The 15,871-nt window shown below is 43.2% G+C and overlaps 1 protein-coding gene across 1 annotated transcript; it reads left to right on the plus strand.

The window, feature by feature from the left end:
* The first annotated feature begins 449 nt into the window (after positions 1-449).
* WHAMM (WASP homolog associated with actin, golgi membranes and microtubules) lies at positions 450-14,659 on the plus strand. The gene is made up of 10 exons (XM_030457042.1): positions 450-989; positions 3,833-4,006; positions 5,263-5,413; positions 5,932-6,101; positions 6,779-6,944; positions 7,889-8,076; positions 9,481-9,567; positions 9,649-9,744; positions 10,111-10,588; positions 13,348-14,659. The coding sequence occupies exons 1-10, from the start codon at positions 450-452 to the stop codon at positions 13,629-13,631; spliced, it is 2,334 nt and encodes a 777-aa protein (XP_030312902.1). The 3' UTR covers positions 13,632-14,659.
* Positions 14,660-15,871: the final 1,212 nt, after the last annotated feature.

The following is a 15,871-nucleotide window of genomic DNA, read 5'->3' on the forward strand; positions in this document are numbered from 1 at the left end:
GAACGGCTCGCACCCGGCAGCTCTCCCTCAGAGAGCACCTGAGGGCTCCACCCCGGGCACACAGGGAAATGGCGGCCTGAGGTAACGCCCGTGCCCCTTTCCCTGGGACTCTGCACCTTGTGCACCCTGCCCACCGCTTGTCACAGAAATCAGTGCTTACTGCACACAAAAATAACCTGTTCTCATCACACGCGGGCCCTTTATCCCTCTCCTGTCTCTTTAACTTCCGTCCCTCTGTGGGAGGGCGAGAAGAAGCGAGGGGTGCCCGCCCTCCCCGTCTGGCCCCGCCCTTCCCCCCTGGCCCCGCCCCCAGACGGATCCGGCCAATGGGAACGCGAGCTGCCGGTGAGGTATGACCGAGGCCCCGCCCCCTCACCGGGAGCGCGCGGCTCCTTTAAGGCCGCGGGGTTTCTGTTTCGCTCCGGGGCTGCGCGGCCGCTGCCGCCATCATGGAGCCGCAGCCCGACAGCCTGGACGGGTGGGTGGCCGTGCGCGACACCGCTTTCGCCGAGCCTCAGCCGCCGCCGCGGCTCCGCTTCCTGGTGGGCTGGAACGCTGTGGAGGGCGCGTTCGCCGTGACCTGTCACGGCCGGGCGGAGGCGGCGGCTCAGGCCCCGCAGAGCTGGGCGGGCCTCTTCTCAGCGCCGGCCCTGCGCGGCATCCACCGGCAGCTGGCGGCCGTCTGCCCGCGCCTGGAGCCCGCTTTCCCCGAGCTGCCGCCCGCACTGCCCGGAGCTGCCGCCGGCGGGCTCTGGGCCGTGCTGTTCCCCGGCGGCGCGGCGCCGAGCGAGGCCGAGTTGCAGGAGCTGTGCCGGGAGCTGGAGCGCTACCTGGGCTGGGCCCTGGAGCTCTGCGGCGGCCGTGTGGTGCTGGACACGCTCTTCGCCTCTGACAACCCCCGCGACGACGAATACTTCGAGAGTCTCCATGAACTCCGAAGGAAGGCCCTGCGCGGCCACCTGGCCCGGGCTAAGGAGGCCCTGCGGCGGGTACGGGCCCCGGGGCCGGGCGGGAGGGCGAGGGGCAGCGCCGGCGGGGCCTGAGGGACCAGCGGCCTGGGCCTGCCCTGCGCGGGGGCCTGGCCTGGTGCGGGCTGACCCTGGGGGATGCGGGGTGGGGTGGGGTGCAGCAGGACCTTCCCCCGCTCTCCCTGTAGGCAAAGAAAAGTTTCCCCCCGGTGTGGGGCTGCCTTCACTGCCCGTCCCGCAGGGTCAGCTGGCGGATGTCCCTCACCTCCTGCTCGCCTGGGGGCTGCAGGTACAGGGCTGGCAGCCTCTGCAGTAGGAGCTTGGGTCAGACTCAAGTTTGTGTGATGAGAGCAAGGGGCGACCAAGTCACTAATGCCATCTTGTTCATAGTGTTGTCCAGTGTTCCGATTAGTGTTTACACAAACACTTGTTTTGATTGTGTTGAAACGACCAAGTCAACTGTACAAGTACTGAGTGTCTTTAGTCTTTGTAGGCACTACTTTATTAGGTAGGGAATAAGCCAGCTCTGGGTGGGCAGCCGGTATAAAACATCGGGCTGCTTACTTTAAGCAGCAAATGCTCCTACAGAAACACATTGCTAAAAATACCCAGCACTGTTGTGCAATGGGTAGAATGATAGTTGAAAGGGAGAGTACAACCACGCTCTTAATTTTCTAACCTCTACTCTCAAGGTCTCGGGCTGCCTGTTTGCAGTGGTGCCTGTAGCTGTGGGATTCTCACACTAGTTTTTTTTGTTGAAACTAAACTTAGCTATGGACCTATGCCTAATGATTGTAGGAATCAGTGATGATGTTAGCCTTGTCTCCCTTTAGTGCTGTGTCTTCTTGCTGTGGATGTGTGCCTGGATTTTTTTCACCTTTAGTAAGCATGTCTTTAAAGGATGGGAGCTAATAAGATGGGTGCAGGCAGCAAAAGTGTGTACAGTCACAGGGCAGTTTGCAGTTTGATGGTCAAGTGTAACTTGGTGCCAGTTATTTTGCTATTTCCAACAGTATTTTAGATATGACTGAGCATTGCACAAGAGTGTTGTATTTGCAGGCATGATGGGGACAAATTCATTAAATTGTAGTCTAGGCTGATCTATGCAATACTCAAGAAATAAAATCTGACCTTTCTGGCACTTAACTAGCTTTAAGTATCAGCATCCTTCTTCCCTTTTTACATTGATGTCCTTGTCAAATACTTTATCCTCTGGGCCAGAAAATTAATTTGAAAGATGAGAATATCCCAGTACAAGATGAATGAGAGTAGTATGATATAAATACTTTTGCGTGTCTGTGTGTGTTTTCAAAGACAAAGGAAAAAAAACCCAAGAGCAATACTGTTACAACAACCAGTGGAGTCAGTTGGGCTAATGGCAAACCAGAATTATATGAAAAGAATGTTATCTTGTGTAAGAACAAGGATTTTACTTTAAAAGTGATAAAATGTTGCTACTCTGCCCCCTTCCTCCCCCCAAATACCAAATCCCCAAACCTGTAATGAAAAATTTTCTTATGAGATTACTAGAATTCCATTATTGCTACCCCTGTACTCACTGTAAACACCCTGGAGGAGCAGCAGTCCCCCTCACTACTTGGTTTGAGTATGGGAAGGAGAAAGTGGATTGTTGTGTTTCTATTTAGCTTCACCAGAGGGAAGGGGGAGAAAGCAGACTTGAATTGCTGCAGGTGGCCCCTCGGGCTGTGTCTGAGCTACAGTGAGCTCCTGGGGAAGCCTAAGGGGCTGAAGCACTTCTGGGATTATCAGAAATGTTGCAGTTCAGATCTTTTTCTTCCCCTGACCTGCCTCTGTTAGGCCTGGAGGGAGGATGAGTGGGGAAATGCCCTTGAGCTGACTTCCCCAAATGTTCCCTAGGGAAGTGCCTCCACAGCTTGGAGCTTCTCTGCTGCTGTCTTACCCAAACTCAGCTGGCAAGAGCAAAGGTGATGGTTTAATTTCAGTGCTTTTCAGCTGCAGCACAATCAAGCTTGTGTTTCTAAAGATTTTCCTCATTGTTTAAGCACCAAAGAATCTATTCCCTTCCCTCCTCACAGAGCTGTAGAGCAAACATTGTCCTTCCAGGAAGGTCTGTTTCTCAGAACTTTGCTGTGTTCTCTCAGCTGTTTCACTCTGTCCTGGCACATAGGGCCCACCAGGGTCTCTGTGAGCTGCTGCGGAAATAAAGTCTTTGAAGCTTTGATTGGTGCCAGTAAACATGCAACTGAGGTGAAGCGTGTCATAGAAGCAAATAAGGACCTTAAATAAAGGACAAGTGTATCAGAAAGATGGTTGTGCCATTGAAGAATTGGAAGTTTCATAGTGTGATATGTAATGATTATATAAATGATAAAGGAATTCAACTGCAGGGTATATCAGAAGTAGAAATCTGAGTTCTTGTTGGTAAGTGGCAGTTGTGATTTGTCTGTGCCTGAAGTCAGAAATTCTGCATCCAGAAACTAGTTTCATGTTAGCAGGCATTTACCAATTGTGGAAGCAGCACAAGAGCTTAAGAAGTCCTTAGCTGTCCTTCCAGGACACAGACTTCCCAGGTTTCCCATTTGTGTTTATAAAAAGCAGTGACCAAGTCATCTGCACACAGCTATTAAAACTTCTGTGGTGAAAGGCCCTAGGCACGGTTTACCTTGCAGGCTCCCAGAGCAATATGCAACAATTAGTGCCCTGAACAGTGTGGTGTTAATGATATTTCCAGGTAGGGGTGGCTGCTGATTGTCTGGTGTGCACCTGGGTGGTGGGGAGCTTTTCCTGCTCACGGGTGACAAGGGGCAGATCCTTGCCACCAGAGCTCCTCAGCACACGTGAAGGCAAAGCAGCCAAATCTGATCCACCTTTTATCCCGTTAGGTTCTTCAGCAGCATAAAAATGCTGACACAATGGTGGCTTTGATGAAGGTTTATGAAGAAGAAGATGAAGCTTATCAGGATTTGGTCACCATGGCAACACAATTCTACCAGTATTTACTGCAGCCCTTTAGGGATATGCGAGAGCTCGCGACGCTGTACAAACTGGAAATCCTGGTAGGTCTGCCTGCATGAAGAGAAAGGCCAAGTTACACAGCAGGGTCTTGGAGCAGTGTAGGCTCAAATCAGTTGACATTCCCTCCTTTTGTCTTGACCTACTTTTTTTTTCCCCTGCCAAGCCACCAATGTAACTGAGACATTGAGAGTTTGTGCAGAACCACACTTAGAGGTGGCTTAAATACTGACTTGAGTAAAACTCTTCCTGTCAGTGTCCTGCTTCCCTCTGTTCTGAGGAATTAAAAGGCAAAAGCTCCACCTCTCTGTGGTTTACTCTCTGGTAAGATGAATATACAGAGATCTGTGCCATCTTCAACGTTACTAGTTTGTGACATTGAGAATGTTATCCTCTGGATCACCTGATACACCAGATCAGCTCAGTTTTGGTGGCAGAGCAGAAGGCAGAGGAGACCTTACCACACACACAAAGTGCTTTTCTCTTGATGCCAGAGCCTGCTGCAAATACAGACTGAAACATGCCATTTGTCACACTGTTAATTTGATTTTATGTGCATCTTTAAGTGTGAGCACATACTGGAAATTATAATGCTACTGGAAAAGATAGTCTGTTAAAATTAAAGTGAGCTGTTCTTGAAAAGAGCAGAACAGGTTCTTTGGATACTGAAGGTAGAAACCTTCAATGATGTACTGAAGTCCATACAATCCTGTATGCTGTATTGAAAATTAAAGTGAAATCTGGACTGGCCGAAAAAAAGTTTGTTTCTGTATTAAAAAAAAAACAACTCAAAAGGATATTTGAGCTCATTTTAAATCTGCTTTTTAAAAAATTCAATACTACCCTTGTAGCCATGTACACTTTGTGACCTGGAAAATATTCTCTTAGATTTCTTCTCTATGTTTCTGTGTGAAAGAATTGCCAAACTGGAGAACCTGACAGTGAAATGTGCTGTCAACACACAGGGAAAAATAGAAGAGAACATTGCACATAGAAGAGTGGTTTTGAGTTAAATTTAGTAACATCTAAAAATAGTTGTGTTGGACATGATTTTTAAGTTGATAGTTTGGGTTAATTTATTTCTTTATGTATTTTAGAAGTTAAATATGAAATCATAATTGGGAAACAAAAGTTCTGAGTTAGCCCAGAGAAGGAGGAACAGGGCAATGCATAGACATGAGCAGTGATTCACTTTGTGACAGGTGAGGAGGGGGTAATGTTTGTAAGTACAGCATTATGCAGGCTGTGCCACTGTGGTAACCAGTTCTAGTTCTTAACTGGGAATTTTGTCTTGTTGCAGAAATCCTTGCAGTATGATCATTTGGGGCCTAGAAGAGTAACAGCTTTGCAGAAAGATGCTGAGGAATGGACCAAGCGAGCTGAGAATGCTGTGTGCTCCATTCAGGATATCACTGTGAACTACTTCAAGGAAACTGCAAAGGCTCTGGAAGGTAATCAGAATTATTTGCTCAAAAGGTCATATAATTACATGACTTAGGGGAATGGGAGCTCTTTTTATCACTTTTGTTGGTCTCTCTCTTTAGACCATGAGGTTTAGGATGAGTGTCCAGCTTAATAAAGGAATTTTATTCACTCAAGATTTGTATCTTCTGACCAATTTTATTTGAAGACTTGTTTCTTTTACTTAAAGACTTGGCTTGCACACAAACATTATCAGGGCCTGAGACTTACGGCTGGACAAAAACCATGCACATTTGTAACTTTTGATAATCAAGCCCGAGGATCCCAGCAGCTTAACTCAGTAGATTGCTGTGTAACTGTTAGGACATGTTTCCATAATACAATGATAAAATAATAACATTGACCTTTTAGTCTTGCAATTTCTAAAGAACCTTCAGAATTTGTTTATTGGCATCAGCATGTTTAGTACTGCAGGTATAGTAGGAAGAGACAAGAACTATTAATACACTGCATTTCTCGTCTCTTATTGCAATGTTGTAATTTACAGCAATGCACAAACAAATGGAACAAGACCAGGAAAGATTTGGTAAAACCACCTGGGCGTCAGCTTTGCCACGACTAGAAAACCTGAAATGTATGTTAGCTAAAGAAACCCTTCAGCATCTGAGGGCTAGAGAGTTGTGCCTGAAACAGAAGAGAGCTGGCATTCAGAAAAACGTAAGACCTTCCAACATCTCCTTTTCCTGTCATTGTTTTATGAGGGGCTGATCAAAACCTACTGATGGGGTAATGGGACTTTCAAAGCCTTTGTCTATGAGACAGCTTGGGTTTTAAGTTATGGAAAAATGCATGTCTCCAGTTTTTTTTTTTTTTATTTTTACTGCACATATGAAGACACATAGCAAAAGTTAAGACGTGCTTTTACAGTTCAAGTGTTGTATTAACATTTGTGGCACTAGCCTTTAAAAGTGTTAGTTTTAGGGAAATAAAGACCAAATACTATTTTCAGATACAAAATAAAGATGCTTAATTTTTATCTTCTTATGTTCTTAACTTGATGCTATCTGACTGCTGTTAGGAGTACCTGATATTTATTTTCCAAGAGTAGTGTATTGCATTGTATATAACTGTTTTCAGGAGCAGTATTGTTTGTACACATTATAATGAAGTAATTTCTGGTACATTTCTGTTAAAAATGCATTTTAGGTTTCTAAGGCTTTCTTCTCCTCTGAGTTTCTGCTCCAAACTATTTCTAATTTTCTGTTTTTTCCATACCAAACACCTAAGCAGCTGGCTTTAGTCCAGGCCGTGTACAGGTATTTGTGAATCCATGCATGTTTTGTGCATGCATATTTTGTTATTAATGCTTTAATTTTCTGTCTGGGGCCATACAGATGGAGAACCTCAGCGAACAAGAAGAAAACCTAAGTGTAGTGGAGGAGCTGGAAATACAATATTATGAAACACAGCTGGAATTGTATAATGTACAGCTTGAAGTATTGAAACATGAAGAAATGCTGCTTATTGTACAGTTGGACACTTTAAGGAGACAGATTAAAGGTAAGAATAAACAAATATTTTAACACCTACTGAAAGCACAGTGATGTAGCCTTCTCTGTTCACCTCAAAAAATAATTATCACTGCTTAGGCCTGGATAGCAGAAAGCATCACTGAAAAACAGATGCTGTGGCACCAGCTGATGTTTTGGCTTCCGACTAACTAGAGACTAATTTGGTAACATAATTTTTAAAAATAAAGCTACACTGGTAGCTCATCTTGAAAGCAGCTGTGATATGTGCATGCCCTGGTTTAGCATATGGAATATCTTACACTGAAAATACTTAATGGCTCTTGTAGTTACAGGATCAATGCATAGGAACTGTGGACATTATGACCTGCTGAAATGGGTCCTGAAATTCATCATAGGTCTCTTGTAATTTAACATGTGGAAATTGCACAACACATCCTGTAATGACAAAAAGGGGTGATTATAACTAAATGATACTTGAGTGATGCCATGTTCCAGATTGTCTCTCCTCAACATATCTATGACCAAATTAGGCACCAGTCTTGTTTGTGCTTTTGTGTGCTTATGAATTCTTTATGACTGTACACTGTGAAGTAAACATTTTTCCTGCTTGTTGCATAATTAAAACCTGGTGAGCAGTAAAATAAGTCGCCCAGTGTTGATCAGAAGAATCTTCAGTTTTCCAGGAAAAATCCAGTTGGTGAAGGTAGGAATTAAAGCACAGAGAGACATTTGAAAGAGGAAGCTAAATAACAACCAATGCTAACAGGATAGGTTTGATCCTGCAAAGCACCCCTGTAACATGACATGTTTGTGTAAATGACTTTGAAGGACCAAGCTCAGCTCTGGAGCATTATGCTTTCTAATAACTAACTTACTGCCTTCAGTGGCTTTTAAAATGTCATTAATTCTTTAAATGTTTAAATAACTGTGGCAACTTTTGGGTTTTTTAAAAAATGCCAAATGCCTTTTTAGAGAAACAGGATGAAGTTGTTTACTATGATACATGTGAAAATCCTGAGGAGCTCAAGGTCATTGAACAGACCATGGGACAACATTACTCTAACTTGTCAGAAATGACGATGCTGAGGCAGAAGACTAAGCAGTTGGAGACAAAGCGTGGGACTGTCTGTGCGAGGAGAGCCTACCTCAGGAACAAAAAAGTAAATGCAGTCCTCGAGATGGGCATTTTCTTTAGCTGATGTCTTGACACACGAGGGATGGACAGGAAACAACTAGGGAAGCTTTGGGTGGAGTCTACAAGAGGATAGTTGACTCAGTGACAACACTTCCGAAAAGAAAGAGGGGTGATGTGATTTTAAGCCAGCTTTACACTCCACTGTGTGGTGCAAATGCTTCTCTATTTTATTAAGAGAGTACAACCTAAAACATGGGGACACCTGCTGGGTCACCTATCGATTAAACTTTACCAGAGCCCTGCTGTGGTCAGCTGGAGCTATGCCCTGGCAGCCTTTTACAAAGCAGATGCAGTACAGAAGGAAACCTGGCCTGCAACACAGGAAAGATGTATAGGGACAATTTAACTGCTGCAGTTCTCTCTCCAGCCTCTCAGTTCTGTGCAAAGGGCAGTTTTTTCCTTTGTTTTCCATTCAGAGCATAATACTAGGAAGATACAAGTGAGATCACAGTTGACACTAACTTTGCCAGTGAGCTGGGTTTACCTTAGACCTGTGCAGTCCTGCTGGGGCAGAGAGGAGATTTAAACTTGTATGTCTGGCCTTTTACTCCTCACTAGCCTGGACAAAGTGGGAATAGCACTGGGAATGTTTTGTGAGCCATCATGGTCTGTTGCTTGCAACTGCTCTCTCAGCAGACACTTCCTGTGCTTCTGTCTTCATTCACTTCGTTGTTGTCTATTGTTTATCTAACACTAAAGCCAAATGCCAGCTGATTTGCAAGTGCTTACCCAGCCATGTAAAGAATTCTCCTCTGTACAGTGTCAAATGGAGACTCCCAGAGAAAATATTAAAGCCTGCAGCTTCTCTGCTGCACTTTGTTACTAACCAAAGGTACCCCTGTTAGGCATTCATTGTGCTTCCCATACCTTCTCTTCCCTGGCTTTTGTACTTTGAGCTGTGACAAATAAGGGACAGGAGGAAAACTGCTTTTTATTTTTGCAATGTCTCACTAGCTTCCCTCATGCTTTCTTCCTCATGGCTTTGCACTGCTTTCCTCCAGCTAGTACCTGGGTGAAATTCCTTCCAAGCTCGTTTCTGCTTTTTTTTTTTTTAAATTTCCATTCTTTTTTTTTTTTAATTTAAGTGTAAGACAGTGATTGGTTCAGATCTGGGTATATTTCTTCGTCAGCATGAATAGTCCTATCACTAATTAGAAGAACAAAAGATCCCATTTGCTTTAGGCATGTAGGAATCCCACAGTCTTTACCTTTAGGGTCTTACATCTACTAGTAGTTGAGCTTAGCCATCCTTCTTGGCACTGCCAGATGCTCAGCTGTTTTGTGTCTTGTGCACAAGAGTTTATGGCATGGATGGTGCACAGTAAATGTGAACTAACCCAAGGTTTCCTGAATTTTGCTGTTCTACCAGGATCAATGTGAAGCAAGCCATCACCAGAGACTGCAACAGGCAGAAGAGAGCAAAAAACGCTTCCAGCAGCATCACAGCATACAGATAGTGAGTACTGAATAGTAGCAGCCTTAGAGAACCTGGCAGCTGCTTGTTTTCACACTCATAAGACTCACTGTTTTCATGCAGAAGAGAGATAAGCAAAAAGAGGAGGAGAAAAAGAAAAAAGCTTGGATAAGCCAAGAACGTCAAAAAACACTGGAGAGGCTGAAAACATTCAGAGAGGCAAGTACTATGAACTACAGTAGTCCTGATGGTGTCAAACACTACATCAGAAATGATCTATAGCTTTTGTGTGAGCATGGGCCAAATCAGACAGCCATTTGGATAGCCTAAAATAGGATTGTGTGTAATGAGTCAAGAGGATTAAATCCCCTAAGGATGTAGCTTCCGTGTGCAGAATCAGTTGCAAAGAGTACAAGAGAGAAAATGGCTTTGAAAGAAGTACCTTCAATATTCATTTAAATGATTTTTCTGCTTGAATGGGTGAGTGGGACAGGTCTGTACTCTGAGGCTCTTTGTCTCTTTGGGGTTGATGTTTTGGCCAGGCCAATGGAGTTGTGACTTTCTGCCTTGCAATTTGTTTTTCAGAAGTATCCAGCTCATGTTGTTCTGAAAACATCTCATTCCCAGCCTCTTAGCCCCACATTGCCACGAAACGTCACTAAGCAGACTGCAGCACTGTCCTCTCCACCTTTATCAAAAGCAAGGGCAGCTCCAGAGCAGCCGAAGAGCATACTGCTAGTGGAATCCAAAGAATCAAAAGCTTCACATCAAAACACCCCAGCAGATATCCCTGTCCAGATTTTTGTTACTGATGGTGACACAGAGCAACAGAAGCACAGCGAGGAACTGGTGGTCCCTCCACCCTCATTGCCACCACCACCACCCCCTCCACCCCCTCCTCCTCCTCCTCCACCCCCTCCACCTCCCCCTTTACCTCTCCAGTTAAAGACACCATCAGCAACAGAGAATAAGGCACTTGTCCTTAGCTCTGATAGCCCCACAGAAAGCCCTGCACTGCACAAAGAAGATGATTCATCCAGGAGGTCTATAAATCATTGTGTAGGTAAGAAGGCTCACACTGACTGGTGTTTTCTTTGTTTCCTGTATTTTTCTCTTCTCCCTCCCTCTGGTTCTGGATGAGAATAGTGTGCAGTCTTTCCCAAGAGAACAAAGCTCTTGGGAAGCTTAGTGTAAGAAATCTCATACAATAACACTAACCATAACTCCAGATATTAAATGAGTAGCAGTGATATGGGTATCCTGTTTGGGGGTCATGATGCTCAGAGTGTGTGACTGTTTTTGGGGAAGTGCTGTCAAATTGGACAGATCAATGTTTTAACACATTTGAACTTGAATCTGTGCTGGAATCCCTCATTTGTTAGGTACAGCTTTACAAGTTAGTTTAAAACATGCTTAATCACAGCACTAGAAGTTCTGTGGACATCTTAATTCAAGACCTATGTTTTTCATTACACTGAAAATCCCACTGCTGTAATAGGAATGCGTCAGAAGACGTTCCAAGGAGAGGGGCTTTCTTCATGTTGTTTAGTCATAAGCAGCTTTTATTACCATGTTTGTCCTTGCCACAGTTTTGCAACTCCTGAACCAAATGTGGTATTTTGATTGAGGATTAATCACCTCTCCAGTCAGAATACCATTGAGAGTAAATTTGTGGTTGTACTAAGGCTACACTTAAGTGTTTATGATTTATGTACTGTACAGAGCTAGCAGCTGGGCTTCTTGCATTTCTAAGGTATGCACAGCCTGTGTCCACTTACAGTTTGCTTGATTTCTAAGTAAAGGTGTCGTAAGAGAATTCATGCAGAATTCAATCAGAATTTGAAAGACAGATGGATAGCTTTGCCATACTAATATTCCTAGGGAAGAAATTCTGCTCTGTTACACCTTTGCTTTCTTGGACAGCTCTTGCAGTTGTAATTGAAGGCTGAACTTAGCAATTGAAATAGTAGTTTGAATTGGAATAGAGCTCAGCAGCCTCCCAAGGCTGCACTCGTTATGTCCTGCTCACAGGCTTATTTTTATCTCTAAAGCAAGCAGGTATTTGACTGTGTCAGGGAGATTGATCTAAGTTGGAAGCCAGCAATTTTTATTGTACTTTTTCACAGTAGGGCTTGTGCTAGAGTGAAGCATGTCTTTAAATGTGGTACATTCCTTTTCATTTTCAGACTACTCACAATACTTCTACTAAGCAGCCTTTGTATCCTTTCAGTTAAGAGGCAAACCATAGGCAGAACCAAGGAGAGTTCAGCATTTTCAGTTCTTCCAAGGTGTGGGGAAGCACTAACAGCTGAAAAGCTGAGGTCCAGCTGAGTTGGGATGAGCAACTGCTGTGTCTCCAGTGGATCAGGGCATGGGCTTCAGTCTGGGAGGTCCATGGGATAACTCCAGCACAGATGCCCTTAAGAAGCTCTGCTTAGCAACAGGAGTTGTACACTGTTGTAGTCTGGTTACTAATGGAACAGCCTTGCTACTAGCTGATATTTTCTATCCATTCACAAGCCTAACACTAATGTCCTTTCATCAGCTTTGGATAAGAAAAATCCTTTTTTTTTGTATTGGAGAGATTGGTTGTTCACACCTATTTCTTGAAGAAACCCAGCATGTTAATTGCTGTAATAGCAACTGATAAAGCACTGCCACAGGAACTTACTGAAACAGCTTCAGAAACTGGTGGTGTTTAGTGACACATGGACTTCTCGTGTCTTTACGTGAAAATCCAGGACAGATTCATATTCTGGTTTGAAAATACTGTCTGTCATGTGTTCACATGCTTTCCAAGGGGGACTTCTTTTATAATTTGTTAGCCTGAGTGGCCTTTTACCAGGCAGCCTGTTTGATTAATAGACTTAAGGCTTTCTTACTTGAAGGATTTGTAAGACAACTTAGTGGATCTTTGCTTGATCCTTTTGTGGCACCTGTCTCTGAAGATACCACAGGATTTAGCAGAATTTTTCATTCTAAATGCTTGATGTTAATCACACAACCTTCTGGCCACTGTGCATGGCAAAAATACTTCTAGCTGTGAGGCACAGATGGTCTGAACCTATGACTGTAGGAGTCGACTGCTGTCCAGGGAAACTGCCTCCCTGTCTGACAGGCTGTAGCTAGCAATAAAGAATCCAGCAGAAGACATAAAATGCAAATTACAGTGTGTATCAAGAGAGCTGGTGGAAGCTCTCTCAGTATGGTGTCCTTAATGGTCTGACATTCAGAGACACACACCTGAGATTTAAATTGTGTTCTAAAATGGGAATTTTTTTTTAAGTCCATACAGAAAAGAGCTGCCTGTATATCTGCTTAGTGCCTGATGTGGCTCCCACTGACTTCAGTGGTGCAGCTGAAACTCAACTTATACTCAAACCTTTTCATTTTTCTCTTGGCTGAGCAAAAATGCAATTGGTGGTCTCAGCAGGCATCTGAGCAAGCTGGGAGGAATGGTAGATTGTTTCTAATACAGTATACAAGAATTTTTTGCTTCAGTGAATTTTTTTTGAAAGCCCATAAAGTTGTAATGAAAAAGAAGCATCCTCCTTTGTGTGTAATTTCTTCCTTAGAGCACAACCTTGTATAATATTGAAGAGACATTGGTGTCTCAATTCAAGATAAAAAGCTCTAACTGCTTTTAAGAGCAGTTCCAGAGCCCGGCGTTGCTGAAGCTTGAAAGAATCAGTGCCAGAACAGACCGTTCTTTTTCCTGTCTTTATCAAAGATGAAAGGAAGAACCCTGAACACTTGGGTAGTGTTTTGTATCTCTTAGTGTGATTGTCTTCTTCTTGGTAATGGTAGATTTCTCTTTTGCAGGTTCCATGGATGAGGTTTTGGCTTCTTTAAAACGCAGTGAAGTTCATCTTCGCAAAGTGGAACAGCCAAATCCGTATGCCTCTGTTAGAGACAACATCCTCTCTGCCATAAGGCAAGGAGTTAAACTAAGAAAAGTGAATCAAGATACTGAGAAAGATGTCAGTAAAGGATCCTCTCATGAGCTAGAGAGAAGCATTAAGGCAGCCATGCAGAGAATTAAGAAAGTGTCTGCTGATTCTGAAGAAGAGAATGATGATCAGAACAGTGGAGAATGGGACAGCTAACCAATTCAGGGTAACAGACTTACTGATTGGAACAGAGTGTGTGTCTCATTCTGCATTGTTGTAGAAGACTGTCCCTTTCAAAATGAAAGAACAGTGTGATTGTGTGTTCTTCTCATAGTCCAAAATGTCTTGTAAAGCAAAAGAGTCCTGTTGATTTTTATAGGAGCTGCAGATTCTTATTTTTGCATGAGAAATCATACTCCAAATTATGCTTGCATTAATAGATATATTTCTGTCTTAAAACCATGTCATTTTCACTGCATCTGAAGACAGCTGAAGTGCTGGATTGAAACATACATTATTTAGGTTATTACTACACACTAAGTAATGCCATTGGAACAAAGTTTAAGGAGTGAAAAACTGACTGATATTTATTTTGTCAGATAAGTAGAACCAAATCTGTGATGATAGAGGTGGACTGGAAAACTTAGCATAATCTGGAACCTGTCATCCCTACCTCCATTGTCCAGGAATTTTTTTAACATTTTACTTGTCTAATACAGCTCATTCTCAAGTAACCACTTGCATACTCTGTTTATCATTTTGTTATGAAGTGTGTGCATTTATGAAAGGGCATGATAATACTAATTGGGAAAATTAGTATTGAATTTGAAATGAACACTACTGTAGTTTTTACTGAAAAGTTCACTTTTTAGCCGGAAGCTTAATTATAGAGGATCTTTAGATGCAGAATATTTTTCATACATCTACATTTACAATTAACTGTTGTCATGAAAGAAAGAGCCAAAACAGTATCTGTAGTAGTTTCTGGGATCTATCCCAGAGCTGCATTTCTCCACTGAGAACATCAGTGCATGTTTATAGCTAATCTCATGTGTTTAAAATACCTGAAAGCCTTACAAATTAAATTGCAGATATTTGCATTGTGCCTGGAATCTGACTGTGTAAAAATTCAGCTACCTTCAATTCAGACACTGTTTCTATTTTGGGTAGATAGTGACAAAAATGATTCAAAGTATCTTTTGGAGTCTATACTGACCCTTAATAAAAATATATCCTGACAGAAGTGGGTTTTCTGCACTCTCATTTTAGTATGCTGCTGTGAAACAAGCATTATTACAGCATGGTAGTCTGGTTTTTGGTAGCAAATGGCAGCCATACAGCAACTGCACTCTCTCACTATGGTATATGTAAATGCCCTTATTTTCTCAGTTATTTATGAATTGTAATTTGGTAACAAAATTGCAAATCGTGTGCTTTAATTCCCTGTAGTGTAGCAGATATGTTTAATCAGCACAGTAAATATGTATGCAACAGTTTTCATGTGAGAAGCAGCAGCTGGGGGTTTGCTTTTTACTGTTTCAGCACCTACTGCTGTTTGGAAGTAAAACAAAAATGACTTCTCTTTTTTTTTTTTTTTTTTTTTTTTTTGTCCACTCCTGTCAAACTGAATGGAGACAAAAGCAGCAGCAGCAACAGCAGAGGTTGGTCCTTACTCCTTGTGACATGATGTCTGCAGAAGGGAGCTGGCAGGCAAGAAGCCACCATGTGCCCACCCCCCCTGCCCCTGATCCCACCTGGGTGCAAGGGCTGTGCCTGATGCAGGGACCAAAGGCCAATTCATTGCACATTCAGACTTAAGCATCCCAAATGCTGAATGTGTCTCATAGGCTGGAACTATGGACAAAATTCAAGGGTTGCAGTCTCTTCCCCAGAGCTGCCCTCATACCCAGGCTGTAGCAGTGCAGTTTTTTAAAGCAAGAGAAAGGGTGTAGTGGCTCAGCTGCTTTCCATGGATGTTTCCTTCTGCCAAATGGCAGCTCAGGGCCCTTTGCTGTTTTATTACTATGGTTGAATCCTCAGCTGCAGTGCTAGGGAATTAAATACATCAGTTTAAAGTATGCAGAGAATGAATGAGTTGCAATTTCTCCAACAAATCTTGAAGATTTTTGTGTGTTTAACAGCAGCAATAGTACTCAGGAGAAGCTGTCTGAATAACACCAACACTGGGCAGTGATTTCTCCTACCTAGAGTTTTCTTCTGCAACCATTCCTGAAGCTGAGCTAGAGGCTGATCTCAGGTGTTCAACAAAGCTCTCTGTGTCCCATGCTGAAAAACTTCTTTAAATGCACATTCAGAAACTGTCTGAACACACCTATTTCCTGAAGCCCACTTCATCTGCAGTATAGCCAACAAATCTCTGAAAAATGTGCTGCAGCAATTTTGCAGTTGGTATGAAAGGTTCACCCTCTGTCAAATATCCTTGCTCTACTCAGCAG

The sequence above is a fragment of the Calypte anna genome, chromosome 10 (assembly GCF_003957555.1).
Source record: "Calypte anna isolate BGI_N300 chromosome 10, bCalAnn1_v1.p, whole genome shotgun sequence".
Lineage (NCBI taxonomy): Eukaryota > Metazoa > Chordata > Aves > Apodiformes > Trochilidae > Calypte > Calypte anna.